The 27,824-nt window shown below is 47.4% G+C and overlaps 1 protein-coding gene across 3 annotated transcripts in view; it reads left to right on the top strand.

The window, feature by feature from the left end:
* The window catches only part of LOC139229547 (transcription factor COE3-like), a 729,200-nt gene that overhangs the window by 552,477 nt on the left and 148,899 nt on the right, over positions 1-27,824 (top strand). For all 3 annotated transcript variants that reach the window (XM_070861097.1, XM_070861096.1, XM_070861098.1), the window contains one exon: positions 25,432-25,549. In XM_070861097.1, coding sequence (XP_070717198.1) covers positions 25,432-25,549 — 118 coding nt within the window. The remainder of the gene's footprint in view (positions 1-25,431; positions 25,550-27,824) is intronic.

Genomic DNA, 27,824 nt, shown 5'->3' with positions numbered 1-27,824 from the left:
ATACTTGCATTGGAGGCAGTTCAGAGAAGGTTCACGAGATTGATTCCGGAGATGATGGCGTTGACTTATGAAGATAGGTTGAGTAGGTTGGGCCTATACACATTGGAGTTCAGAAGAATGAGAGGTGACCTTATCAAAACATATAGGATAATGAGGGGGCTCGACAAGGTGGATGCAGAGAGGATATTTCCACTCATATGGGACATATTCTCAGAATAAGGGGCCGCCTATTTAAAACTAAGATGAGGAGAAATTTCTTCTCTCAGAGGGTTGTAAATCTGTGGAATTCTCTGCCCCAGAGAGCTGTGGAGGCTGGGTCAGTGAATATATTTAAGTTGGAGATCGACATATTTTTGAGCGATAAGTAAGTAAAGGGTTATGGGGAGCGGGCAGGGAAGTGGAGCTGAGTCCATGATCAGATCAGCCATGATCTTATTGAATGGCGGAGCAGGCTCGAGGGGCCAGGTGGCCTATTCCTGCTCCTATTTCTTATGTTCTTATGTTCTTATGTTCTCTCGCCAGGGATCGGGCATCAGCGACCTCGTGGTCAGACCTCTGTGTTTATTCGGGGATTTAAAGCCGGGACAACACATAGAAACATAGAAACATAGAAAATAGGTGCAGGAGTAGGCCATTCGCCCTTCGAGCCTGCACCGCCATTCAATGAGTTCATGACTGAACATGCAACTTCAGTACCCCATTCCTGCTTTCTCACCATACCCCTTGATCCCCCTAGTAGTAAGGACTACATCTAACTCCTTTTTGAATATATTTAGTGAATTGGCCTCAACAACTTTCTGTGGTAGAGAATTCCACAGGTTCACCACTCTTTGGGTGAAGAAGTTTCTCCTCATCTTGGTCCTAAATGGCTTACCCCTTATCCTTAAACTGTGCCCCCTGGTTCTGGACTTCCCCAACATTGGGAACATTCTTCCTGCATCCAACCTGTCTAAACCTGTCAGAATTTTAAACGTTTCTATGAGATCTCCTCTCATTCTTCTGAACTCCAGTGAATACAAGCCCAGTTGATCCAGTCTTTCTTCATATGTCAGTCCCGCCATCCCGGGAATCAGTCTGGTGAACCTCCGCTGCACTCCCTCAATAGCAAGAATGTCCTTCCTCAAGTTAGGAGACCAAAACTGTACACAATACTCCAGGTGTGGCCTCACCAAGACCCCATCCAACTGTAGCAACACCTCCCTGCCCCTGTACTCAAATCCCCTCGCTATGAAGGCCAACATGCCATTTGCTTTCTTAACCACCTGCTGTACCTGCATGCCAACCTTCAATGACTGATGTACCATGACACCCAGGTCTCGTGGCACCTCCACTTTTCCTAATCTGTCACCATTCAGATAATAGTCTGTCTCTCTGTTTTTACCACCAAAGTGGATAACCTCACATTTATCCACATTATACTTCATCTGCCATGCATTTGCCCACACACCTAACCTATCCAAGTCACTCTGCAGCCTCATAGCATCCTCCTCACAGCTCACACTGCCACCCAACTGCCATCCGCAAATTTGGAGATACTACATTTAATCCCCTCGTCTAAATCATTAATGTACAATGTAGACAGCAGGGACCCCAGCACAGAACCTTGCGGTATCCCACTCATCACTGCCTGCCATTCTGAAAGGTATCCATTTACTCCTACTCTTTGCTTCCTGCATGCCAACCAGTTCTCAATCCACGTCAGCACACTACCCCCAATCCCATGTGCTTTAACTTTGCACATTAATCTCTTGTGTAGGACCTTGTCGAAAGCCTTCTGAAAGTCCAAATACACCACATCAACTGGTTACCCCTTGTCCACTCTACTGGAAACATCCTCAAAAAATTCCAGAAGATTTGTCAAGCATGATTTCCCTTTCACAAATCCATGCTGACTTGGACCTATCATGTCACCTCTTTCCAAATGCGCTGCTATGACATCCTTAATAATTGATTCCATCATTTTACCCACTACCGATGTCAGGCTGACCGGCCTATAATTCCCTGTTTTCTCTCCCTCCTGTTTTAAAAAGTGGGGTTAAATTGGCTACCCTCCACTCCATAGGAACTGATCCAGAGTCTATGGAATGTTGGAAAATGACTGTCAATGCATCCGCTATTTCCAAGGCCACCTCCTTAAGTACTCTGGGATGCAGTCCATCAGGCCCTGGAGATTTATCGACCTTCAATCCCATCAATTTTCCCAACACAATTTTCCAACTAATAAGGATTTCCCTCAGTTCCTCCTTCTTACTAGATCCTCTGACCCCTTTTATATCCGGAAGGTTGTTTGTGTCCTCCTTAATGAATACCGAACCAAAGTACTTGTTCAATTGGTCTGCCATTTCTTTGTTCCCCGTTATGACTGCCCCTGATTCTGACTGCAGGGGACCTATGTTTGTCTCTACTAACCTTTTTCTCTTTACATATCTATAGAAGCTTTTGCAGTCCGTTTTAATGTTCCCTGCAAGCTTCCTCTCGTATTCTATTTTCCCTGCCCCAATCAAACCCTTTGTCCTCCTCTGCTGAGTTCTAAATTTCTCCCAGTCCCCGGGTTCATTGCTATTTCTGGCTGATCAACTCGAGAGGAGCTTGGGTTAATAGAGCGAGGGAGCTGTTCAAACCCTACTTTGTGGAATTATAGAATGATACAGCACAGCAGGAGGCCATTCTGCCCATCGTGCCTGTGTCGACTCTTTGAAAGAGCTATCTGTAATATATTTGCTTCAGGGGTTCTTTGCTTAAGAATTCAAAGCAACACATTGCTATTAAGAACTAGTTGGTTTACTAACAAAGGTTTAACAATCACACTACACATTACCAGTTCATCTACTAGGCTCACAACTGCATACCTCATCATGGATCCCCTGAACCCAACTGGCTGGGATTTTATTGAGTTTTAAGAACATAAGAAATAGGAGCAGGAGTAGGCCATATGGCCCCTCGAGCCTGCTCTGCCATTTAATACAATCATGGCTGAACCAATCATGGACTCAGGTCCACTTCCCTGCCCGCTCCCCATAACCCCTTATTCCTTTATTGGTTAAGAAACTGTCTATTTCTGGCTTACATTTATTCAATGACCCAGCTTCCACAGCTCTCTGAGGCAGCAAACTCCACAGATTTACAACCCTCTGAGTGAAGAGTCTTGCGAACATCACGTGACTGGCTAAGCCATTCACAACTCAACAGCTCTACAAACCTGTGAGCATACTCACAGCTGAAAGCTTTACATTATCCAATTACTATTGTAAAGTTAGATAATATTTCATTCATATGGTGCCTTATTAGTGCCAATGGGATGTGGGCGTTGCTGGTAAGGCCGGCATTTATTGCCCATCCCTAATTGCCCCTTGAGAAGGTGATGGTGAGCCACCTTCTTGAACCGCTGCAGTCCGTGTGGTGAAGGTGCTCCCACAGTGCTGTTAGGGAGCGAGTTCCAGGATTTTGAAGGAATGACGATATATTTCGAAGTTAGGATGGTGTATAACTTGGAGGAGAACTTGATGCAGTGAGCTCCTTAGAAGTGCAGCGATTGTTGTTAAGTGGACAAACAAGTGCAAATTAAAGGGAACGGTAGCATTGTAGTTCTGTTATTGGACTAATAATCCAGAGGCCTGGACTAATCGACTGGGGACATGTGGGGACATGGCAGCTGGGGAATTTAAATTCAGTTAATTAAATAAATGTGGAATAAAAAGCTGGTATCAGTAATCATCATCATTATAGGCAGTCCCTCGAAATCGAGGAAGACTTGCTTCCACTCCAAAAGTGAGTTCTCAGGTAACTGAACAGTCCAATACTGGAATTACAGTCTCTGTCACAGGTGGGACAGACAGTGGTTGAGGGAAAGGGTGGGTGGAACTGGTTTGCCGCACGCTCCTTCCGCTGCCTGCGTTGTTTTCGGCATGCTCTCGACGACGAGACTCGAGGTGCTCAGCGCCCTCCCGGATGCTCTTCCTCCACTTAGGGCGGCCTTTGGCCAGGGACTCCCAGGTGTCGGTGGGTCAGTAATGCTGACTATGTAACTACTGGGTTGTCGTAAAAAAACAACCGGTTCACTAATGCCCTTTAGGGAAGGAAATCTGCCGTCCTTACACGGTCTGGCCCACAGCAATGTGGTTGACTCTTAACAGCCCTCTGAAATGGCCTAGCTAGCCACTCAGTGATGGGCAATTCATGGGTTACCAGCGATGCCCACATCCTGTGAATGAATGCAGGAAAAAAAAGAGATTTATTTTCAGAAAATAACATTTTGGGATAGAGTATATGAGTAATTTGAGACGTGACATGTGATGAGTGTAGTGTGCTTGGGAGGAACAGGTTCTCAAAGCTCTCCACCACAGCGAGTTTTCCTCACTTCCTGTCTGGGCCTGTTGTAGACTCAATGATAGAGATCGATTTCTACGATTAGTCAACAAGTCCATTGTCGTTGTATCAGGCAACTACCAGGGTCTTGAATCCTAAAGAAAGACTTGTATTTATATAGAGCCTTTCATGATCTCAGGATGTTCCAAAGCTCATTACTGCCAATAAAATACGTTTGAAGTGTCGTCACTGCATTGCCAGAGCTTGTTGTCCCTTAGACGGTACGTTACATCGAGCAAGGGCTACGGGGAACGAGCGGGGGGAGTGGGACTAATTGGCACAGACTCAATGGGCCGAATGGCCTCCTTGTGTACTGCATGATGCTATGATTCACACCTGCCTGTTCAGGCGCTTGTTAAAACTCTGATGGCACTTTGCAGAACAGGAGCGGGGTCAAGCTTGGACAACAAGCTGGAAACTGAATAACTGGTCATCCATCCATCTTTCTGCAGTGTGCAAAATGGCTGCCATTTTTGCTCTCTGCGGAGTGTTGCTGGTGGAGAGTGGTCTGGAATCGAAACTTAGGAATTGCTAGACGCAAAAACTATCAAGGTCCTTCTGGTCCACCTTCTACTTTGAGCACAAAATCAAGGTTCAGTCAGATGTGCCGTACTTCGGATGAGACATTAAACCGAGGCCCCGTCTGCTCTCTCAGATGGACATAAAAGGTTCTATGGCACTACTTCGAAGAAGAGCAGGGGAATTATCCCCGGTATCCTGGACAATATTTATCCCTGAACCAACACCGAAAAAACAGATTATCTGGCCATTATCACATTGCTGTTTGTGGGAGCTTGCTGTGCGCAGATTAGCTGCTGCAGGTCCTACAGTACAACAGTGACTACACTTCAAAAAAATAAAGTATTTATTCGTTATATAATGCTTTGGGGCATCCCGAGGTGGTGAAAGGCACTATATAAATGCAATTCCTTCTTTCTTTTATCTATATCCTATTTGGACCATAACTGCATGAAATAATACTCCAGAAATGAATGCTTTATACAATGCTAGTATAACTTGTTCTGACCTGTAATTCCAATGGTTCCAGGTACACCCCACTTATGTTGTGGATGCTGTATTTTTGTCACGATAGCTGTGTTGGGTTAGCTGCCACTTCTAACAAACTGTTTCCATGTGAAAGTTGCTAAGATTATGAATGAGGCTTTGTTTAGGAAGCTACAAGTGTTCTTCATGTGTTAGTTAAAAGTAAAAGAATAGATAGAAAGACTTGTATTTATATAGCACCTTTCATGACCACTGGACGTCTCAAAGCGCTTTACAGCCAATAAAGTACTGTTTGGAGCGTGGTCACTATTGTAATGTGGGAAACGCAACAGCCAATGTGCATACAGCAAGTAGCAATGTGATAATGACCAGAAACTGTTTTTGTCATGCTGATTGAGGGATAAATATTGGCCAGGACACCGGGGATAACTCCAATGCCAATGGGATCTTTTACGTCCAACCAAGAGAGCAGACGGGGCCTCGGTTTAACGTCTCATCCAAAAGACGGCACCTCTGACAGTGCAGCACTCCCTCGGAGTGTTAGCCTAGATTCATATGCTCAAGTCCCTGGAGTGGGACTTGAACCCACAACCTTCTGACCCAGAGGCAAGAGTGCGACCCACTGAGCCACAGTTGACACTCTATAAGAAAATACTGAAGGTCTGTCTGGCCATTGAAGCCTATTCTTGACTCGACCCAATCCGTTTACTCTTGAAATGAAAGCCCCTCCAACATTGCTCCCTGTTGCTCCACTCTCACCCTCACCCTAACCCTAACACAGCAGAAATCAGACATAACTGAAGAATTCCCCCTCCAACTCTCCATCTTATACTGTCCATCCGAGACCACTCTTGGTTGGGCATGACTTTGCCTGTAAAGTTACTGCCGAGGTCTCTTGTTGGATGAGCAGTGGCCAGATCTGTCCAAATCGACTCGTGGGTCTGGATTTTACCAGCCTCGGTGGTTCGGTGGCAGGCGACGTGGGTGGCGGGTCCCAGCCTGGGTGCTGGCTCCAGCCTGCTGTCCAAACTGATTTTCACCTGATTGGGCTTGTTAAACCCGCCCAGCGAGTTTCCCAGCCAATTGAATGGAGCGTGTCTGATGATGTTATTTGATGACGCTTCATCAGCCGGTTTCCTTAAAAGGACCGTGCACAAATTAATTTTGACAGTTGTGCTGTCAGTGTTCTGCAGCATTGAGCTCAATCACGGCACAGAGGTGCACGGCTGCACCCAGGCTCTCCCATCCCTCCCTACAGATGCTTATGGAGGGAGTCACAGCACACAAGGAGGTTCTCTTCCCTTCCCATGGGCGGAAGGGACCTCCTCAGGACACCAACGCAGCCTGGTTGCACATTGCACAGGAAGGCTCAAACAGGGATATGGTCAGGAGGACCAGGCCACAGTGGCACAAACCTTTCAATGATCTCAGTAGATCATAAACCGTTACTGCAAAGCCACACTCAACTTCATCCTGCTGTGCCACTCATCACATCCCCATCACTCTGCCGTCAACTCATCAGCTCAAACTATGGCCAGTCACCTCCCGCCTCAGCTTCACTGACGAGGTCTAGGCACAGTGGGAAAATGGTGGGAGACCTGTCAAAATCAAAAAGCTGGTGGGGGGAAAGCATTGTTAAGTGGCGGTACATAAGCCACGAATAATTTTGGTTCCCTCCCCCGCTGCTCAGTGCTGACAGACCTGGCGCCTGGGAAAAGCGGGTGGTTGTCAGGTGACAGCGGGGTCACGACCCACTGGGGGGAAAAAACATTCTGCCCACGGCTTCTTGGTGATTATTGCGGTTTAGCTCGCAAGATATCGTGTTTCTGTTTGAGGCAGTTCAGTCAATCCTGGAAAGGGACATAGAGCTATGAAGGGACACTTGAGAAATTGGACTCTTCAACCTTGAAAAGAGGTGGTCCATTATAAGAGGTCCACAAGATATTAATATTCAAGATGAATCTTGAGAGTAGGACAAGGAGCGGGTGGGGTGCAGGTTCATAATGAGAAAAGGCAAATGTATCACCGATGTGGGGAAGATCTTCATTTGAAGAACTTCTGGGAAGGGTAAGAATCTTGAAAATATTTAAGAGTTACTTCGATGTGATGCAGTTGAGAGAACTATAGAGTTTGACACCTGAACAAGCTAAGTTTATCTGGAAGGGTGGTCTCATTGTTTGATGTTTTTATTTGTAATACTGCCTATTGTCTTCTGAAGATTATAGGGTGCCTCCACCCCTCCCCCCCCCCCCAACCTCATTGCACCCGGTGACAAGTGGTATTATCCCTGTGCTCACTGACCTACATTGGCTCCTGATCCAGCAACATCGCCAATTTAAAATTCTCATCCTTGTGTTTAAAATCTCCATGACCTCACCTCTCTCCATCTCTATCGCCTCCTCCAAGAACCCTCCAAGATCTCTGCAGTTCTCCAATTCTGGTCTCTTGAGCATCCTCGATTTCCTTCGCCCCACCCATTGGCTGGGCCCTAAGGTCTGGAATTCCATCCCCAAACCTCTCCCCCTCCCTTTCCTCCTTTAAGATGATCCTTAAAACCTACCGATGGGGATGTTGCATTTTATCAGGGAGATTTTGAGGGTGTCCTTGAAACGTTTCCTCTGCCCACCTGGGGCTCGCTTGCCGTGTAGGAGTTCCGAGTAGAGCGCTTGCTTTGGGAGCCTTGTGTCAGGCATGCGGACAATATGGCCCGCCCAACGGAGCTGGTCGAGTGTGGTCAGTGCTTCGATGCTGGGGATGTTGGCCTGATCGAGGACACTAACGTTGGTGCGCCTGTCCTCCCAGGGGATTTGCAGGATCTTGCGGAGACATCGTTGGTAGTATTTCTCCAGCAGTTTGAGGTGTCTACTGTATATGGTCCACGTCTCTGAGCCGTACAGGAGGGCGGCTATCACGACGGACCATGAGCTTGGTGCCAGATTTGAGGGCCTGATCTTCGAACACTCTCTTCCTCAGGCGGCTGAAGGATGCGCTGGCGCACTAGAGGCGGTGTTGCACCTGGGAGTCCCTGGCCAAAGACCGCCCTAAGCGGATGAAGATTGGAGTCACCTGTTCTGATCTCTCCTTCTGTGGCTCGGTGTTAGATTTTGCCTGATACGTTAAAGGTGCTATATAAATGTAAGTATGTTATCCAGGAGGCTATAGATTCTCTTCCAAAGTTCCTTGTCTTGACCACGTAATCAGGCCCTTTTCAATGACAGCGTTTGACTGGTCAGCTCTGCGATATTAAATGTTGACCAGCACCAATGGTCAGCCTGCTGACCATGTACATACCGCACTGTGGTCCTGTTTTGACACTGCATCTTTCCTGGAAATCAATTGGGGGAGAGTGCCAGAGGTTTTGAGAATCTCTGTGAGTTTCTCAGAATGGAAGCTCCACGCCAACACTTCCACAACACTGTGTGTTTTTCTTTTGCAGGGAATATTTGGCCGAGCGCGAGCCGATTTATTAAAATCACATTTTGGGAGTCGGGTATCAGGTTTATCCGAACTCGCCTGCACCAGCAGTGCCCAGTCAGCTGAAATAACTAGCTGGATATTATCAGCAGCCGATCGGAGGCCCATTTCATTCTGCTGACTGTGTGTTGATCTAGTTCTCTCGCTCCACGTCCAAAGTAAGATCCCGCTTACATATGGGCAAGGGCCATGGTCGATGGCCACCATGAACATTGTTCCCTGGCCATCACCACCATCCCTCGCCCCGACCACTCGCCGAACCAGACTGTTTGCAACCCTGGCGTCTTGTTCCACCCGGTCTGATCCCACACCCTCTCTATGAAGAGCCTTTGGGACGGTTTACTGCATTATGGGCAAGATTTTCGGAAATTCGGCAAGCGGTAGTTTTTCACCAAAATTCTTGCGCTACCATTTTTAGGCTGAACTTTTGGCTTTTACGCAGGGGAGCGTCGGTAAAGTTGGCGTTGCACGAGGATTGGCGGCGTAAACCGCGAGTTTCGGCAACTTTAGTCTGCGGCCGGTAGCGCAATGAGAGAGGCCTTGGGAGAGGGGGGAAAACAACAAAAGAAATTGCAAAAAACGTTCACAAAACCCTTACCGACTAAATCGTTGAAAAATAATTTTAAAAATCAGTACTTTAACTTGCCTTTTTTGCAGGTCTCCATGCTTACCGCTGCTAGCAGGGCTGCACCGACAGGTTTGGCCCTGTCGGTATTCTGGGCGTTGGCGTACGGGTCCGGAGACAGCCGAAAGTACGACGGTAACACAGTCCGCGGCGTTGCACGTCGTTTCGCGTAGGCGCCCCTCTCCCCGGCGGTACGTGGAAGCGCAGCCGCAAAAAGGTGCCTGAGGATCCCGCCGACCGGGTTTTCGTCGGGGAGGGTCAAATCGCGGCAAAAACACGGTCGCAAAATCGACGCAAATCCAGCCCTAAAGGTGCTATTATAAATCGGATTCCATAGGATATACGGCACAGAAACAGGCCATTCGGCCCAACCAGTCCATGCCGGCGTTTATGCTCCACTCGAGCATCCTCCCGTCTTTCCTCATCTAACTCTACCCTCTATTCCCTTCTCCCCCATGTGCTTGTCTAGCCTCCCCTTAAATGCATCTGTACTATTCGCTTCAACCACTCCCTGTGGTAGCAAGTTCCACATTCTCACCAGTCTCTGGGTGAAGAAGTTTCTTCTGAACTCCCCTTTGGATTTCTTTGTGTCTATCTTATATTGATGGCTTCTAGTTATGCTCTTCCCCACAAGTGGAAACATTCTCCAATCAAAACCTTTCATAATTTTACAGGCCTCTATTAGATCACCCCTCAGTCTTTTTTTCAAGAGAAAAGAGACCCGGCCTGTTCATCCTTTCCTGATATGTATACCCTCCCATTTCTGGCATCATCCTTTTAAATCTTCTCTGCACCCTCTCCAGTGCCTCTATATCCTTTTTATAACATAGCGACCAGAACTGTACACAGTATATGTGTGGTCTGACCAAGATTGCTGTTGTTGTATTACATCGAGTTACATCGAATTTACAGCCCAGAAACTGGCCATTTGGCCCAGTGTTTATGTTCCACATGAGCATCCTCTCACTCTATTTACTTCATCTCCCCCTCTTAAAATATACTTCTGTTCCGTTTTCATGTTGCGAGTGAGACATTTGGCTCTGTCTGCCCGCTCACGTAGCTGTAAAACATCCCACGGCCACTATTGGGGAAAAAAAGCAAGGAAATTTTCCACGGTGCCCTGAGCAATTTTTCTCACTCAAGCAACATCACTAAAAACAGATAACCTGCTCATTATCACGTTGCTGCTTTGTGGGAGCTTGCTGTGCGCAAATTGGCTGCTGCGTTTCCCACATTACAACAGTGACTACACTTCAAAAAGGCCTTTATTTGCTGGAAAGCACTTTGGGACATCCTGAGGTCATGAAAGGCGCTATATAAATGCAAGCTCTTTTCTTTTTTATTATGTATGGTATTCCAATTGCACAGACCTAAAGTGATCAAAGGTGTCCAGTTTGGCAAACTGCAGTGTAATGAACCTTTCAGATGCGACGTTAAACTGAGGCCCCGTCCGCTCTCTCAGGTGGACATAAATGATCCCACGGCACTATTTCGAAGAAGAGCAGGGGAGCTATCCCCGGTGTCCTGGGCCAATATTTATCCCTCAATCAACATCACTAACACAGATTACCTGATCATTATCACCTTGCTGTTTGTGGGACCTTGCTGTGCGCAAATTGGTTGCCGCGTTTCCACGTTACAACAGTAGCTACACTCCAAAAGTACTTCATTGGCTGTAAACGCTTTGAGATGTCCGGTGGTCGTGAACATAAGAACATAAGAAATAGGAGCAGGAGTAGGCCATACGGCCCCTCGAGCCTGTTCCGCCATTCAATAAGATCATGGCTGATCCGATCATGGACTCAGGTCAACTTCCCTGCCCGCTCCCCATAACCCCTTCTTCCCTTATCGGTTAAGAAACTGTCTATTTCTGTCTTCAATGTATTCAATATCGCAGCTTCCACAGCTCTCTGAGGCAGCGAATTCCACAGATTTACAACCCTCTGAGAGAAGAAATTCCTCCTCATCTCTGTTTTAAATGGGTGGTCCCTTATTCTAAGACCATGCCTCCTAGTTCTAGTCTCCCCCATCAGCGGAAACATCCTCTCTGCATCCACCTTGTCAAGCCCCCTCATAATCTTATACGTTTCGATAAGATCACCTCTCATTCTTCTGAATTCCAGTGAGTAGAGGCCCAACCTACTCAACCTTTCCTCATAAATCAACCTCCCTGCCAGGCGCTATATAAATGCAAGTCTTTCTTTCTTAAGACTGCTTTGCCATTGGATATTGCCCATTGGGGAGCTGAGTTGTGGAAACCAGGAGAACCCTAGCTTCAATCCCAGGGCTGCTCTGAAATAGCTGCTACCCAGGTGGAGCTGTGGTTGATGCTCGACAATAAGCTTCCCTCTCTCTGCCCCCACCCGACCTTCCCCCAACCAACACAGGCAGAGAAATCATCAGCCAGGATTCCCTTTCTTGATCACCATCCGAGAGAGCCATGCCGGACAATGCGTGCAGTGAGGAAAGGATTAGACTGTTATGTGTGGACCTGTTTCTGTGCTGTAAATTCCATGCAAAAACTGCGTGTAATGACTGCCATACTCAGGCCAAATGTCTCAGCACACGGCCTCCGCTCCCTTGACTCTGCCTCTCTGCTTCTTCCATGGTTCCTCCACCCTGCCACTCATCATCATCATCATAGGCAGTCCCTCGAAATCGAGGAAGACTTGCTTCCACTCCAGGTGACTCAGGTGACTGTACAGTCCAATACGGGAATTACAGTCCATGTCACAGGTGGGACATACAGTGGTTGAAGGAAAGGGTGGGTGGGGAGTCTGGTTTGCCGCACGCTCCTTCCGCTGCCTGCGCTTGGTTTCTGCGCGCTCTCGGCGACGAGACTCAAGTTGCTCAGCGCCCTCCCAGATGCACTTCCTTCACTTAGGGTGGTCTTCGGCCAGGGACTCCCAGGTGTCAGTGGAGATGTTGCACTTTATCAAGGAGGCTTTGAGGTGTCCTTGACACGTTTCCTCTGCCCACCTGGGAATCGCTTGCCGTGTAGGAGTTGAAAGCAGAGCGCTTGCTTTGGGAGTCTTGTGTCAGGAATGCAAACAATGAGGCCCGCCCAGCGAAGCTGGTCGAGCGTGGTCAGTGCTTCGATGCTGCTAATGTTGGTGCGTCTGTCCTCCCTGGGGATTTGCAGGATCTTGCGGAGACATCATTGGTGCTATTTCTCCAGCGATTTGAGGTGTCTACTGTATATGGTCCCGGGATGGCGGGACTGACCTATCAAGAAAGATTGGATCAATTGGGCTTGTATTCACTGGAGTTCAGAAGAATGAGAGGGGACCTCATAGAAACGTTTAAAATTCTGACGGGTTTAGACAGGTTAGATGCAGAAAGAATGTTCCCAATGTTGGGGAAGTCCAGAACCAGGGGTCACAGTCTGAGGATAAGGGGTAAGCCATTTAGGACCGAGATGAGGAGAAACTTCTTCACCCAGAGAGTGGTGAACCTGTGGAATTCTCTACCACAGAAAGTAGTTGAGGCCAATTCACTAAATATATTCAAAAGGGAGTTAGATGAAGTCCTTACTACTCGGGGGATCAAGGGTTATGGCGAGAAAGCAGGAAGGGGGTACTGAAGTTTCATGTTCAGCCATGAACTCATTGAATGGCGGTGCAGGCTAGAAGGGCTGAATGGCCTGCTCCTGCACCTATTTTCTATGTTTCTATGTTTCTATGTTTCTATGTCTCTGAGCCCATGTCTCAGAGCCATACTGACAGCCAACTCTTCAGTCACTGTGCTGTGACCCTCTTTAGCCCCACCTCATGAATACTCTATAAAATTCTCTCTCTTGGACGGTGCCTGGAGCTCCCTTCCAGGATTCCTCTCACCCACCCCCCATCTCCATTTGATGCCCTCCAGTCTGTTCGCTGTGGCACACTCACCTCTGAGTCAGGAAGTTGTGGGTTCAAATCCCATTCCAGGAACATCAGCACATAAATCTAGGCTGACACTCCAGTGCAGTGCTGAGGGACTGCTACACTGTCGGAGGTGGCGTTTTTCAGATGAGATGTTAAACCGAGGCCCTGTCTGCCCTCTCAGGTGGACGTAAAGGATCCCATGGCACTTTATCGAAGAAGAGCAGGGGAGTTATCCCCAGTGTCCTGGCCACTATTCATTCAACATATCAAAAAAACAGATTATCTGGTCATTATCACATTGCTATTTGTGGGAGCTTGCTGGTCACAAATTGGCTGCTACGTTTAGAAACATAGAAAATAGGTGCAGGAGTAGGCCATTCGGCCCTTCAAGCCTGCACCACCATTCAATATGATCCTGGCTGATCATGCAACTTTATTACCCCATTCCTGCTTTCTCTCCATACCCCTTGATCCCTTTAGCCATAAGAGCCACATCTAACTCCCTTTTTAATACATCTAGCGAACTGGCCTCAACAACTTTCTGCGGTAGGGAATTCCACAGGTTCACAATTCTCTGAGTAAAGAAGTTTCTCCTCATCTCGGTCCTAAATGGCTTACCCCTTATCCTTAGACTGTGACCCCTGGCTCTGGACTTCCCCAACATCGGGAACATTCTTCCTTCATCTAACCTGTCCAATCCTATCAGAATTTTATATGTTTCTATGAGATCCCCTCTCATTCTTCATAATTTCAGTGAATATAAGCCCAGTCGATCCAGTCTTTCTTCATATGTCAGTCCTGCCATCCCGGGAATCAGTCTGGTGAACCTTCGCTGCACTCCCTCAATAGCAAGAATGTCCTTCCTCAGTTTAGGAGACCAAAACTGTACACAATAATCAATGTGTGGCCTCACCAAGACCCTGTACAACTGCAGTAAGACTTCCCTGCTCCTGTACTCATTCATCGCCTGCTGCACCTGCATGCCAACTTGCAATGACTGATGAACCATGACACCCAGGTCATGTTGCACCTCCCCTTTTTGCTAATCTGTCACCATACAGATAAAATTCTGCCTTCCTGTTTTTGCCACCAAAGTGAATAACCTCACATTTATTTACATTATACAGCACCTGCCATGGATTTGCCCACTCACCTAATCTGTCCAAGTCACCCTGCAGCCTCTTAGCATCCTCCTCACAGCTCACACTGCCACCCAGCTTAGTGTCATCTGCAAACTTGGAGATATTACCTTCAATTCCTTTGTCTAAATCATTAATGTATATTGTAAATAGCTGGGATCCCAGCACTGAGCCCTGTGGCACCCCACTAGTCACTGCCTGCCATTCTGAAAAGGACCTGTTTATTCCTACTCTTTGCTTCCTGTCTGCCAACCAGTTCTCCAGCCACGTCAATACATTACCCCCAATACCATGTGCTTTAATTTTGCACACTAATCTCTTGTGTGGGATCTTGTCAAAAGGCTTTTGAAAGTCCAAATACATCACATCCACTGGTTCTCCCTTATCCACTCTGCTCGTTACATCCTCAAAAAATTCAAAAGATTTGTCAAGCATGATTTCCCTTTCATAAATCCATGCTGACTTGGACCGATCCTGTCACTGCTTTCCAAATGCGCTGCTATTACGTCTTCAATAAATTAATTCCAACATTTTCCCCACTACCGATGTCAGGCTAACCGGTCTATAATTCCCTGTTTTCTCTCTCCCACCTTTTTTACAAAGTGGGGTTACATTAGCTACCCTCCAAACCATAGGAACTGATCCAGAGTCGGTAGAATGTTGGAAAATAACCACCAATGCATCCACTATTTCTAGGGCCACTTCCTTAAGTACTCTGGGATGCGGACTATCAGGCCCTGGGAATTTATTGGCCTTCAATCCCATCAATTTCCCTAACACAATTTCCTGACTAATAAGGATTTCCTTCAGTTCCTCCTTCTCGCTAGACCTCGGTCCCCTAGTATTTCCGGAAAGTTATTTGTGTCTTCCATAGTGAAGAGAGGACCAAAGTATTTGTTCAACTGGTCTGCCATTTCTTTGTTCCCCATTATAAATTCACCTTATTCTGACTGCAAGGGACCTACATTTTCTCTTCATGTACCTATAGAAGCTTTTGCAGTCAGTTTTTATTTTCCCAGCAAGCTTACTCTCATACTCTATTTTCCCCCTCCTAATTACACCCTTTGTCCTCCCCTGCTGAATTCTAAATTTCTCCCAGTCCTCAGGTTTGTTGCTTTTTCTGGCCAATTTATATGCCTCATCCTTGGATTTAACACTATCCCTAATTTCCATGTTAGCCACGGTTGAGCCACCTTCCCCGTTTTAATTTTACGCCAGACAGGGATGTACAATTGTTGAAGTTCATCCATGTGATCTTTAAATATCTGCCATTGTTTATCCAACGTCAACCATGCCAGTCTATCCTCGCCAATTCACGTCTCTTACCATCGAAGTTACCTTTCCTTAAGTTCAGGACCCTAGTCTCTGAATTAATTGTGTCACTCTCCATCTTAATGAAGAATTCTACTATATTATGGTCACTCTTCCCCAAGGGGCCTCACACAACAAGATTGCCAATTAATTCCCTCTCATTACACAATACCCAGCCTAGGATGGCCTGCTCTCTAGTTGGTTCCTCGACATATTGGTCGAGAAAACCATCCCTTATACACTCCAGGAAATCCTCCTCCACCGTATTGCTACCAGTTTGGTTTGCCCAATCTATATGTTGATTAAAGTCACCCATGATAACTGCTGTACCTTTATTGCACACATCCCTAATTTCCTGTTTGATGCCATCCCCAACCTCACTACTACTGTTTGGTGGTCTGTGCACAACTCCCACTAGCGTTTTCTGCCCTTTGGTGTTCCGCAGCTCCACCCATAGAGATTCCACATCATCCAAGCTAATGTGCTTCCTTACTATTGCATTAATCCTTGCTAAAGTGCGGTGTCCGCAGTTGTGAAGCTTAACATTCAGGTGGTAAAGAACGTGTCTTCTGGAGAGGATGGAAGAACATTCTAAGGACCAAACGTCTATATAAAATAACTTGGAATTTTGCAGGAGGAAGGGAAGAGTGAGGGAGGGGAGGACCAGCGGGCACAGTCTCAGGATAAGGGGTCGGCCTTTTAAGACTGAGATGAGGAGGAATCTCTTCACTCGGAGGATTATTAATCTTTGGATTTTTCTCTGTCCCAGAGGGCAATGGATGCTGAGTTGTTGAGTATATTCAGAGCTGAGAGAGATAGATTTTTGGATATTAAGGGAATCAAGGGAAATGGGAATCAGAGGCAGTGCAGCAAAGGTTCACTAGATTGACTCCTGGGATGAGAGGATTGTGTAGAATGGGCCTATATTCTCTGGGGTTTTGAAGAATGAGAGGTGATCTCGTTGAAACATACAAGATTTTCAAGGGGATTGATGGGGTAGATGCTGAGAGGTTGTTTCCCCCTGGCTGGAGTGTCTGGAACTAGGGGTCACAGTCTCAGGATAAGGAGAGGTAATTTAAGGCAGAGATGAGGAGGAATTTCTTCACTCAGAGGGTCGTGAATTCTTGGAATTCTCTACCCCAGAGGGCTGTGGATGCTGAGGCTGGGATCGATAGATTTTTGGAGTCTAAGGGAATCAAGGGATGTGGAGAGATCGGGCGGGAAAGTGGAGTTAAGGTCACGGATCAGCCATCGTCATAGGCAGTCCCTCAGAATCGAGGAAGATTTGTTTCCACTCTAAAAATGAGTCCTACGGTGACTGAACAGTCCAATACGAGAACCACAGTCCCTGTCACATGTGGGACAGATAGTCATTGAGGGAAAAGGTGAGTGGGACTGGTTTGCCGCACGCTCTTTCCGCTGCCTGCGCTTGCTTTCTGCACGCTCTTGGCGACGAGACTTATTGAATGGTGGAGCAGCCTCAATGGGCTGTATTGGCCGACACCTGCCCTGAATCCTTAGCTTCTTATGTTGCGCAGTTCGAAGCTCCTTGGGATAGAGTGAAGCAGGAATGGAGCCGGTGGAGTGGGCTGGTATTTGAGTTCTGAAATAATAATTCACAGAATCACATCTGTGAGATATTACTCGGGAAAAGAAAACGTGGAATGTACGAGGCGAAACGTTCCTCAGCTCCACAAAGCGAGTGTAAGCAGCGCCTGATTAAGTGGGATTGACTGTACAAGGAGTAATTAAAAAAAAACACACCAGCCTCAAACCAGCCCTGGGCTTTGGAGAAGAAATAAAATTGAAGAACCTCCTGAACCATTTTACAAACTCCTTTATTGTGAGAGCAATTCCATTAAGGGCTTGAGCTTTTATTTTTCTTGTGAATTGCATTTCTCAAGTCAGGAGAACGTAATTAAATAAAGTCACTGGTTAATCTGTCAAAAGATCAATCAAACCAAAGAGGAGCCGATCCAGAACCACTTGGTAAGGCATGGTTAGTGACTGATAATGAAATTACACCAAGGTAAGCTCCATTACTTACAAGGATTAAATGCCTGCTTACTGCGCATCATGCAAGGGTTTGGACAAAATAAAAATAAAAAGATTACCCATGCAGTTTCATTAACTCATGCAACGCCAGCTCCACGGTTGGCTATTTACAAGATGAAGCTTGGGTTTACATAACAACATAAAATATAGGAGCAGGAGTAGGCCCTATGGCCTCTTGAGCCTCCTCCACCATTTATTATCACGGCTGATCATCGACCTCAACTCCACTCTCCTGCCCGATCTCCATATCCCTTGGTTCCCCGAGAGTCCAAGGGCCAGACTTTCCACTACACATCGCCCATCTAAGGCCCATCTATCGCCCAAATCTATCGATCTCAGTCCTGAGTATACTCAGAGACTCAGAGGGCTAGATCTTAGGCGTTACTGTTTCCAGGGCGAAAGTGGAGATGGGGTGGGAAAGTTACCGGCCGGGAATAGTTTGCGCTTTGGGCATAAGAACATAAGAACATAAGAATTAGGAACAGGAGTAGGCCATCTAGCCCCTCGAGCCTGCTCCGCCATTCAATAAGATCATGGCTGATCTGGCCATGGACTCAGCTCCACTTACCCGCCTGCTCCCCGTAACCCTTAATTCCCTTATTGGTTAAAAATCTATCTATCTGTGACTTGAATACATTCAATGAGCTAGCCTCAACTGTTTCCTTGGGCAGAGAATTCCACAGATTCACGGGAGAAGAAATTCCTTCTCAACTTGGTTTTAAATTGGCTCCCCAGTATTTTGAGGCTGTGCCCCCTAGTTCTAGTCTCCCCGACCAGTGGAAACAACCTCTCTGCCTCTATCTTGTCTCTCCCTTTCATTATTTTAAATGTTTCTATAAGATCACACCTCATCCTTCTGAACTCCAACAAGTAAAGACCCAGTTAACTCAATCTATCATCATAAGGTAACCCTCTCATCTCCGGAATCAGCCTAGTGAATCGTCTCTGTACCCCCTCCAAAGCTAGTGTATCCTTCCTTAAGTAAGGTGACCAAAACTGCACGTAGTACTCCAGGTGCGGCCTCACCAATACCCTGTACAGTTGCAGAAGGACCTCCCTGCTTTTGTACTCCATCCCTCTCGTAATGAAGGCCAACATTCCATTCGCCTTCCTGATTAACTGCTGCACCAGCAAACTAACTTTTTGGGATTCATGCACAAGGACCCCCAGGTCCCTCTGCACCGCAGCATGTTGTAATTTCTCCCCATTCAAATAATATTCCCTTTTACTGTTTTTTTTTCCAAGGTGGATGACCTCACATTTTCCGACATTGTATTCCATCTGCCAAACCTTAGCCCATTCGCTTAACCTATCTAAATCTCTTTGCAGCCTCTCTGTGTCCTCTACACAACCCGCTTTCCCACTAATCTTTGTGTCATCTGCAAATTTTGTTACACTACACTCTGTCCCCTCTTCCAGGTTATCTATGTATGTTGTGGTCCCAGCACCGATCCCTGCGGCACACCACTAACCACCGATTTCCAACCCAAAAAGGACCCATTTATCCCGACTCTCTGCTTTCTGTTAGCCAGCCAATTCTCGATCCATGCTAATACATTTCCTCTGACTCCGCGTACCTTTATCTTCTGCAGTAACCTTTTGTGTGGCACCTTATTGAATGTCTTTTGGAAATCTAAATACACCACATCCATCGGTACACCTCTATCCACCATGCTCGTTATATCCTCAAAGAATTCCAGTAAATTAGTTAAACATGATTTCCCCTTCATGAATCCATGTTGCGTCTGCTTGATTGCACTATTCCTGTCTAGATGTCCCGCTATTTCTTCCTTAATGATAGCTTCAAGCATTTTGCCCACTACAGATGTTAAACTAACCGGCCTATAGTTACCTGCCTTTTGTCTGCCCCCTTTTTTAAACAGAGGCGTTACATTAGCTGCTTTCCAATCCGCTGGTACCTCCCCAGAGTCCAGAGAATTTTGGTAGATTATAACGAATGCATCTGCTATAACTTCCGCCATCTCTTTTAATAATCTGGTGCCCTGGGTCAGAGGACACAGCGCGAAGGGAGGCGTTGTACACCTTTCATGGCGCAAGGATGGGAAACTCCCGAGCCAAAGTGCCGGGCCGTAAGCGCTTCGAGAGCGGCCTGGAGTGGGGGCAAACCTCAAAACATTCCCAAAACATTGCCCACGCCACCACAAACACAAATCGCAAAAAAAAAATGAAAAGAACAAACGCTCGCACTTACCTGCAGATTACTTTACCGTCCTCTGTGCCGCCGGCTATGCTGGACCGTTCTGATTTCCCAGGCGGGTATTGCAGGCGGACCTCCGGGCGAAGGGATCGGGCAGGAGTCCATTGCGGGCGCACTTCCGGGCGGATGGATCGGGCAGGAGTACAAACTCCTGCCGGTGTCGTGACCAGAGGCGTTGCCCACGCGGTGCTGCTCTCCCCGGCGCCGATGCTTAGCGCCACCGCAAAACCCGACCGGAGGATTGCGGTGGGGCGCTGGAGATCTCACCGCCGCCTTTCACACCGCTCCGGGGCAAAACCCGGGACACAAAGGATGGGAAATTCCAGCCCTCAGCACGCACGGACCTCTGAGGCAGAGAATTTCAAAGATTCACAACCCTCTGAGTAAAGAAATTCCTCCTCATCTAGTTCTCGACTCTCCAGCCAGGGGAAACAACCTCTTAGCATCTACCTTGTCAAAACTAATCTGCAGAAACAATAGTTCACTGAGCGAGTGGTCACTCGAGTGAAAGCAAATAGTATTGATTCATTCAAATGCATCAGCCCGACAACCCTCCCATATCACTGCGCTCCTCCAATTCTGGCCTCTCGAGCAGCCCCAATTTTAATCGCTCCATCATTGGTGGCCATGCCTTCAGCTGCCTTGACCCTAAGCTCTGGAAACATAGAAACATAGAAACATAGAAAATAGGTGCAGGAGTAGGCCATTCGGCCCTTCGAGCCTGCACCATCATTCAATAAGATCATGGCTGATCATTCACCTCAGTAGCACTTTCCTGCTTTCTCTCCATACCCTTTGACCCCATTAGCCATAACTCCCTTCTGAATATATCTAACGAACTGGCCTCAATTCCCTCCATAAATCTCTCCGCCTCTCCATCTCGCTCTCCTCCTTTAAGATGCTCCTTGAATTCTCCCTCTTTGAACAAGCTTTTGGTCACCAGTCCAAAGATGTCCTCGGGTGGCTTGGTGACAATTCTTGTTTGATAACGCTCCTGTGACGAGCCTTGGGACGTTTTATTATGTTGAATGCGCTATATGAAAGCAAGTTGTTGTTATTGTTGTAAGTTACATTTCTTTCAGAAAATAAGATAAATTTGGGGATACTGTATACAAATCATTTGAGACATGAAGTGTGGTGAGTGTAACTGAGAGGAACAGGTGACTTTGGACCTCTGTTTCAGAGAATCATAAGAACATAAGAAATAGGCCCCTCGAGCCTGCTCCGCCATTTAATAAGATCATGGCTGATCTGATCATGGACTCAGCTCCACTTCCCTGCCCGCTCCCCATAACCCCTTATCCCCTTATCATTTAAGAAACTGTCTGTTTCTGTTCTTAAATATATTCAATGACCCAACTTCCACAGCTCTCTGAGGCAGAGAATTCCACAGATTTACAACCCTCTGAGAGAAGAAGTTTCTCCTCATCTCAGTTTTAAATGGGCGGCCCCTTATTCTAAGACTATGCCCTCTAGTTCTAATCTCCCCCATCAGTGGAAACATCCTCTCTCCATCCACCTTGTCGAGCCCCCTCATAATCTTATACGTTTCGATAAGATCACCTCTCATTCTTCTGAACTCCAACCTACTCAACCTTTCCTCATAAGTCAACCCCCTCATCTCAGGAATCAACCTAATGAACCTTCTCTGAACTGCCTCCAAAGCAAGTATATCCTGTTGTAAATATGGAAACCAAAACTGCACGCAGTATTCCAGGTGTGGCCTCACCAATACCCTGTATAGCTGTAGTAAGACTTCCCTGCTTTTATACTCCATCCCCTTTGCAATAAAGGCCAAGATTCCATTTGCCTTCCTGATCACTTGCTGTACCTGCATACTATCCTTTTGTGTTTCATGCACAAGTACCCCCAGGTCCCGCTGTACTGCAGCACTTTGCAATCTTTCTCCATTTAAATAATAACTAGCTCTTTGATTTTTTCTGCCAAAGTGCATGACCTCACACTTTCCAACATTATACTCTATCTGCCAAATTTTTACCCACTCACTTAGCCTGTCTATGTCCTTTTGCAGATTTTTTGTGTCCTCCTCACACATTTCATTTCCTCCCATCTTTGTATCGTCAGCAAACTTGGCTACTCTTATATGTTTCGATAAGATCACCTCTCATTCTTCTGAATTCCAATGTGTATAAGCTCAACCTACTCAACCTTTCCTCATAAGTCAAACCCCTCATCTCCGGAATCAACCGAGTGAACCTTCTCTGAGCTGCCTCCAAGTCATGGAATGGTTACGGCACAGAAGAAGGCCATTCGGCCCATCGAGCCCATGCTGACTCTCAGCTAGTTCCACTCCCCCGCCCTTTCCCCATAGCTCTGCATATGTTTTTACTTCAGATAAGGGCTAATGTTCATAAAGCTCTCCACCACTGGAGTTTTCCTCGCCTCATGTCTGGGTGTGATGTAGACTCACTGATCGAGATCGATTGCTGTGATTGGTCAACAACTCCATTATTGTTGTATTGTGCGATTACTAGGATGGTAAATAGGCAAACTAGATTGACCTTGGTCTTTTTTTGTTCCAGGATGATGGATAGTAAAAAACATCGGAACATAGGAACATGAGTAGGCCATTCAGCTCCTTGAGCATGCTCCGCCATTCAATGAGCGGCTGATCTGTGACCTAACTCCACATACCCGCCTTTAGCCCATATTCCTCAATACCTAGGTTTACACCCTTGCCTCTGAGTCAGAAGGTTGTGGGTTCAAGTCCCACTCCAGAGTTTTGAGCACAAAAATCTAGGCTGACACTCCAGTGTAGTACTGAGGGAGTGCTGCACTGTTGGAGGTGCTGTCTTTTGGATGTGACATTAAACCCGAAGCAGCTGGCGGTCGAGGGGGTCGTTCAGCCCGACTGCCTGCCTCTCTTCCGCGGTTACAGTTTGATGTAAAAGATCCCATGGCACTATTTCGAAGAAGGGAGTTATCCCCAGTGGCCTGGTCAATATTTGTCCCTCAATTAACATCCAAAAACAGATTATCTGGTCTTTATCACATTGCTGTTTGTGGGAGTTTGCTGTGCGCAAATTGGCTGCCGCGTTTCCTACATTACAACAGTACACTCCAAAAGTACTTCATTGGCTGTAAAATGCTTTGGGATGTGCGGTGGTCGTGAAAAGCACTATATAAATGCAAGTCTTTCTTTTACAAAAACGCTATCAATCTCACATTAACAATTGATCTAGCATCAATTGCCGTTTACGGAAGAGAGTTCCTAACTTCTCCCAGGGGTTAGCTTGGCTCAGTTGACTTCAGTCCTGAGTCAAAAGCTTGGGGTTCTAAGCCCCACTCAGGATTTTAGCATTTAATCCTAGCTGCCTCTTCTGAAGGAGTGCTGTCTTGTTGGAGGTGCTGTCCTTCGCGTGAGATATTGCATATGTCCTTGCATAGAAAATCCCCATGGGCACGTTTGAAGAACAGGCAGCTCTCCCCTTGTCCCGGACGGTATTTATCTCCCAAAGACAGATTAACTGGTCAGTCATCGTATTGGCTGTATGTGGGACCTCAATGTGTGCAGATTGGCTGCTGTAGTGTATTTGCTTCATGGGTTCTTTGCTTAAGAATTCATAGCAACACATTGCTATTAAGAACTAGTTGGTTCATTAGCAAAAGGTTTAACAATCACACTACACACTACCAGTTCATCCACTAGGCTCACAACCACCTGCCTCATCGAACCCAACTCGAACCCAGCTGGCTGGGGTTTTATTGAGTCTTGTGAACATCACGTGACTGGCTAAGCCACTCCCAACTCAACAGCTCTACAACTATTTTAGTTGAAACTTAAATCAAATGCCCCCTTTTTGCCAGGGCACTAGAACCCACAAATTAACAATTTAAAACTTTAACGAAAACCTTTAATTAAATTAGAATTTGGATGCCAGGGGTGATGATGCACTCCAGTCCCTCCGGCACCCACCTCTCCCGATGGACACCGCGTTCCCAGTTCTCCAGGGCCATGGCATGAACAGATGGCGGACGAGGATGGCAAAGTGGAGAGTGTGCAAGAGCAGCCCGAACAGGAATCCCCTCTGCACAGTCAACAGCTCGACAACTATTTTGTTCTTATACTTTAATCAAGTGCCCCCCTGGTTAAAGGGGGAGGGACACTCCAAAGACTTTTCAGGTGCCCCCTTGTTTTTTTTTTTTTTGAGGGCACCAAAACACAAATTATACAAGTGCCCCCTGGCGAAAAGTGGGGGGGGTACTAAAAACTGACAAATAAATTAACCTTTAGATTAAAATCAAATTAAAATTTGGTTGCCGTGGGTGATGATGTACTCCAGTTCCTCTGGCGCCCACCTCTTGCGGAAGGCCACGAGCGTACCGGTGGACACCGCGTGCTCCATCTCCAGGGACACCCTGGCTCGGATGTAAACGCGGAAGAGAGGAAGGCAGTCAGGCTGAACGACCCCCTCGACCGCCCGCTGCCTGGACCGGCTGATGGCCACCTTGGCCATGCCCAGGAGCAGTCCTACAAGGAGGCCCTCGGACCTGCCCGCTCCCCTCCGCACAGGGTGCCCAAAGATCAGGAGTGTGGGACTGAAGTGCAACCAGAATTTGAGGAGCAGCCCCTTCAAATAATGGAACAGGGGCTGCAACCTCGCACTCTCAATAAAAACGTGGAACACGGACTCTTCCAGACCGCAGAAATTGCAGGCGGCCTGGGAGCCCGTGAACCGGCTTAAAAACCTATTGCACGGAACTGCTCTGTGCAACACCCTCCAGGCCAAGTCCCCAATAAATAGAGGGAGGCCTCCCGCGTAGAGAGCACTCCTTTGTGGACCTCCGCCTCCTCCGGACAGCAAGATGGTACGCCATGGCGTGTCCGGACGGCAGACGAGGGTGGCAAGGTGGAGAGTGTGCGAGAGCAGCCCGTACAGGAAACCCCTCCGTGCAGAAATGAAAGGCACGGAGGGGATTTCCCCGAGGAGGCTCCCGCGGGAGGTTTCGGGGCTTGGTGCCGATGAGGAATTCCGTCCGGACGGGGGGGGGGGGGGGCAACAGCTCGACAACTATTAACCCTGTGAGCATCCTCACAGGTGCATACATTACAACAGGTTTCTGCCATTGCTAAGTAATATAATCGTCCGTGGAGCACCTTTGGATGTTCTGAAGATGTGCTAAGCTGCGATCAAGGGGAAGCTCGGTAAGTATCTGAGGGAGAAGGAGAAGGTTGTGTTGATAGGGCGAGATGAAGTTGGGTGGGGGAAAGCTCACGTGGAGCATAAACACCGGCTGCTGGGCTGAATGTCTTGTCTCTGTGCTGCGAATTCTAGTTAATTCGACGTCAAACAAATGAACTTGACTAATTTTCTCCACCCCTGCGCCTCCCCACTTGTCTTCTTTCTGCAGGTGGTCATCTGCACGACGATTAACGTGGACGGCCATGTCTTGGCCGTGTCAGACAACATGTTCATCCACAACAACTCGAAGCACGGGCGGAGGGCTCGGAGACTCGACCCCTGTGAAGGTATGGCAGATCTGGGGCACTGTTCACCGCTCGCCTTCCGCAAGCTAAAGGCCATGGGCCGGATTTTCGGTTTTGCTCGTTTCCGGGCGGTAATGGCGGCGGGGCGGTAAAGTTTGCGCCCGGGAACAGTTTGCGCCTCATTCAGCAAAATTGGGCAGCCGGGCCCTGAGTGTGGGGCGGAGTGCTAAGGGAGGCATTACACACCTGACTTAGGGCACTAGGCCGGCTGAGCAGAGCAACATCCCGAGCTAAATGGCCGGGCCAGGAGTGCTTCGAGAGAGGCCTCAGGGGGAAAAAAACCTGACAAAAAACACCAAAAACATTCCCAATACATTACTGATGCCACATCAACATTAATTGCACAAATAAAAAGCAATCACACATAACTCATGTTGACATTCCTTCCCTCACTGTGGCCGGTACAGCTCGGACTGCCCGCTTTCCCAGGCGGTCCCACCAGGGGGCGTTACGTAGTGCTACGGATTGGGTGCGAACCAAATATCGGGCCGGTGTCACAACCGCCTCTCCCGGGCGGTAATGCTCCGTGTCCCGCCGATACCGGCACCGAATGTCCCGGCGGGGCACGGGAAACTGGTCAGCCACCCGGAAATGCTTACCGCCGCCATTATCCAGGGCAAAAACCGAGGCAGCAACAAGCTGAAAATCCATTCCTCGCAAGTCTTCACACCGATGACAGGAATCTCTTGCAAACAGTAAATGCTGGAAATACTCAGCAGGTCAGGCAGTATCTGTGGAGGGAGAAGCAAGAGTTAACGTTTCAGGTCTGTGACCCTTCGTCAGAACTGGAAAATGTTAGAGATGTGACAGGTTTTTAAGCAAGTGTAGGGGCAGGGAAAGGGGGGAGGGGAGGAAAGAACGAAAGGGGTCTGTGATAGGGTGGAAGGCAGGAGAGGTTAAATGACAAACGGGATGATGGTGCAAGGTGAAAAGGAGAGGGTAACGGGACAAGTAAAGAAACAAAAGATGGGTCTAGAGGAGGTGTAAATGGCAACAGCAAAATTATCTGCAACGGCCGTCTGAAAAAACAGGGGCAGAGGTCATGATCTGAAATTGTTGAACTCAAAGTTGAGGCGGTAAAATACCGAATCGAAAGATGAGGTGCTGTCCCTCGAGCTTCATTGTACCAGTGTAGGAGGCCAAGGACGGAGAGATCAGGAAGAAATCTTGGCCTTCTTGATTACGAGTCCACCATTGCTTTTCACTTATAATTCATTCTCCATATGGGGGCCTCTCTGGCTAGGTCACCATCTGTTGTCCATCCCTACTTGCCCTACTAAGAGGCTGTTGACGATACAGTTATGAAGCTTTTGAAGCTTGTCAGCGATGGCTGGGGTTGTACAGTGACAGGCCTTTCGCTATTCGGGCCTGGGTCCAGCTCCAGATTCAGACTGATGGGATGTTTTGTTTCCGTTGTCTATCGGCTATTTCCCCTAATACCCTTGCCCAACAGAAAGCTATCCATCTCCGGTTTTGAAATTGTCAGTTAACCCTCAACCTCAACAGCTTTTCGGGAGAGAGAGTTCCAGATTTTCACTACCATAAGAACATAAGAAATAGGAGCAGGAGTAGGCCATACGGCCCCTCGAGCCTGCTCATGGTTGATCCGATCATGGCCCCGGCTTCACTTCCCTGCCCGATCCCTATAATCTCTTATCCCCTGATCGATTAAGAAACTGTCTGTCATGTATGTATGCTTGGGATTACTAGCCACCAGGAGGGCGCCACTGTCGGAGATCATTGGGCTGTACGCAAGTGTGTGCGGGCCAGGTACATAAAGCAAGCCACCATGTAATGTGGGCACTTTGGGCCCGAATAAAGTTGAGCCTGAGTGAGTTTACAGTATTCAGTCTATCGAGTTATTACATACATAACACTGTCTATCTCTGTCTCAAATTTATTCAATGTCCCAGCTTCCACAGCTCTCTGAGGCAGCGAATTCCACAGATTTACAACCCTCTGAGAGAAGAAATTTCTCCTTATTTCAGCTTTAAATGGATGGCCCCTTATCCTAAGATTATGCCCCCTAGTTCCCCATCAGTGGAAACATCCTCTCTGCATCCACCTTGTCAAGCTCCCTCATAATCTTATACATTTTGATAAGATCACCTCTCATTCTTCTGAACTCCAGTAAGTAGAGGCCCAAATTATTCAACCTTTCCTCATGAATCAAACCCATCATCTCTGGAATCAACCTAATGAACCTTCTCTAAACTGCCTCCAAAGCAAGTATATCCTGTCGTAAATATGGAAACCA

The sequence above is a fragment of the Pristiophorus japonicus genome, chromosome 2 (genome assembly GCF_044704955.1).
Source record: "Pristiophorus japonicus isolate sPriJap1 chromosome 2, sPriJap1.hap1, whole genome shotgun sequence".
In the NCBI taxonomy this organism is placed as follows: domain Eukaryota; kingdom Metazoa; phylum Chordata; class Chondrichthyes; family Pristiophoridae; genus Pristiophorus; species Pristiophorus japonicus.
Note: the sequence above shows the minus strand (reverse complement) of the source record. Positions and strands in the feature narration are given on the sequence as shown.